The 2197-nt window shown below is 33.5% G+C and overlaps 1 protein-coding gene across 1 annotated transcript; it reads left to right on the top strand.

Moving 5' to 3' along the window:
• Positions 1-377: 377 nt before the first annotated feature.
• Positions 378-1461, top strand: LOC116007967 (putative germin-like protein 2-1). The gene is made up of 2 exons (XM_031248624.1): positions 378-568; positions 691-1461. Exons 1-2 carry the CDS (start codon positions 445-447, stop codon positions 1251-1253), a joined length of 687 nt encoding a protein of 228 aa, XP_031104484.1. The 5' UTR covers positions 378-444; the 3' UTR covers positions 1254-1461.
• The last annotated feature ends 736 nt before the right edge of the window (positions 1462-2197 follow it).

The raw sequence follows: 2197 nt of genomic DNA, 5'->3' as shown, positions 1-2197 counted from the left end.
TTTTTCATTTTTTTTTTGCTAAAACTTAATACAGAATGTCTGCAAAAATAAGATTATATATTTATTCAACTCGATCTCTTCACACAACATATATAGATCTGGCCTGGCTAATTCATACTGTTACTTATAATAATGGGTTAGATAATTTAATGAAGATCAAATCAAACTAGCTAATTGACTTAGCTTAGCTTATAGTTGTTGAAAAGTTAAATAATACATATATATTCTTGAAGGAGTAGACAATTATTGAAGCAGTCTTAGTCTTGATTGTGCACGCAACATATGATAGTTGGCTCATCGATCCAAACCACAATTATCTATAAATACCCACTCCTCCCTCTTTCTGTAATCATCACTTCCACACATTCTAATTAACATCGATCTCTTAGCTTAGCTGCATTTATATTAATTACATTTGATCTTCAATTCAATTCTCAATTGAAAATGGTTGTTAGATTACTTATCATTGCCACTGCGGTTTTGGCATTGGCATCTTCATTTGCAGAAGCATCAGATCCCAGCCCTTTACAGGATTTCTGCGTCGCTGTTAATGACTCCAAGGCTGCAGGTGTGTATCCTCCTAACCATCAAATTAAAGAGTAGCTAGCTAGCTTAGCTTAGCTTGCGTATATTTAACTTTAATTTTCAATCACTAATATAATTAATGTGAATTTTATTTCTTGCCCGCAGTGTTTGTTAATGGAAAGATTTGCAAGAACCCAATGGAAGTTAATGCTGATGATTTCCTCTTCCAAGGCCTTAACAAGCCCGGGAACACATCAAATCCACTCGGATCAGCTGTCTCACCCGTGAATGTCAATAATCTACCGGGACTTAACACACTTGGCATTTCACTAGCTCGTATTGATTTTGAGCCCTACGGCCTCAACCCTCCCCACACCCACCCTCGTGCAACTGAAGTCCTTACAGTCTTGGAGGGCACCCTCTATGTCGGCTTTGTCCTTTCTAATCCAGCACCAGGAATGAAGAACAAGCTCTTCACAAAAGTTCTTAAAGAGGGCGATGTTTTTGTATTCCCACAAGGTCTCATTCATTTCCAGTTCAACATTGGACATTCAAAAGCCATTGCTTTTGCTGGCTTGAGTAGTCAAAATCCAGGAGTCATCACTATTGCCAACGCTGTTTTCGGATCTGATCCACCAATAAGTCCAAATGTTTTGACTAAAGCATTCCAAGTGGACAAGAATGTGATTAACTACCTCCAATCACAATTCTGGTACAACAACAACTAATCATCCAAACGTATATTAGGATGGATAGATTTTCCTTCGTAATACATATTCTTATTACTACGTACTTTTTGTAGTATTAATTTTATAAACCGCCTCTTTCTGACGTTCTCATGCATGTTATTGATTGAATCGATACTTAAACACATATGTTGTATCTTTTTTTATATTTACTTGGAATGGATTTTAATGAAATAAACTGATTGGCTTATTGATTAGAATATGTACATGGACTGTTTTAATTTTCACTCCTGCTCAACGGAATTTCTATATTGATAAGCATATATATGTTAATCTCAATTACATAACATGAGTTCAAACCCATAATCTTTTTTTTTCTTTCTTTTATACCAATTGTTTAATTAAGCGTTTATGCAAAAGTATTTACTAATAATATATAAGAAAATTTATTTCTTTATATTTATCTATCAAGGCTTTTGGTAGAGCTAGAGATCATGACAGCTAAATGTATACGGTCCAATTTGAGTAATTACAAAAAGATCGATGAAGACTCACATCATCTTAATAAAGATAAAGTAATCAATAAAAATGCCAAGTCGTTGTAATTAATAGTTTGTCAGTATAACATATAATAATGTGATTTTAAATGGAAACTTGCAGTAACTATATTCGAAGGTGTGCAGCCAGCTAAACGGCGTCTTGTGACCCTAATCGAAAAACGATCACAATAAGATAAACTAGGTTAAGTCGTCCATAGTTGAGCGGCTCAAACCAAAAAAATGGTAATAGACCGCTCCCGCTGATCGAGAGTCGAATTTAATTATGACCAGTCTAATGTATGCTTATTCAATTTTTAAACAATAGATCAAAAAAGTGAAGCTAAAAATCATTCTCAATCTAAAATATTTAAATCCTAATCATTATTAAATATAATATTTACAAATTAAATCTCTAAAATTATTTAACATTATCATACTATGATTAGA

Source organism: Ipomoea triloba, chromosome 16, assembly GCF_003576645.1.
Source record: "Ipomoea triloba cultivar NCNSP0323 chromosome 16, ASM357664v1".
In the NCBI taxonomy this organism is placed as follows: domain Eukaryota; kingdom Viridiplantae; phylum Streptophyta; class Magnoliopsida; order Solanales; family Convolvulaceae; genus Ipomoea; species Ipomoea triloba.
Note: the sequence above shows the minus strand (reverse complement) of the source record. Positions and strands in the feature narration are given on the sequence as shown.

Excerpts from the sequence above, each read along its gene's own strand:
- LOC116007967 (XM_031248624.1), top strand. The coding sequence starts at position 445 with ATGGTTGTTAGATTACTTATCATTGCCACTGCGGTTTTGGCATTGGCA. Across the intron at positions 569-690 it reads TAATGACTCCAAGGCTGCAG|TGTTTGTTAATGGAAAGATT; the intron begins GTGTGTATCCTC and ends TCTTGCCCGCAG.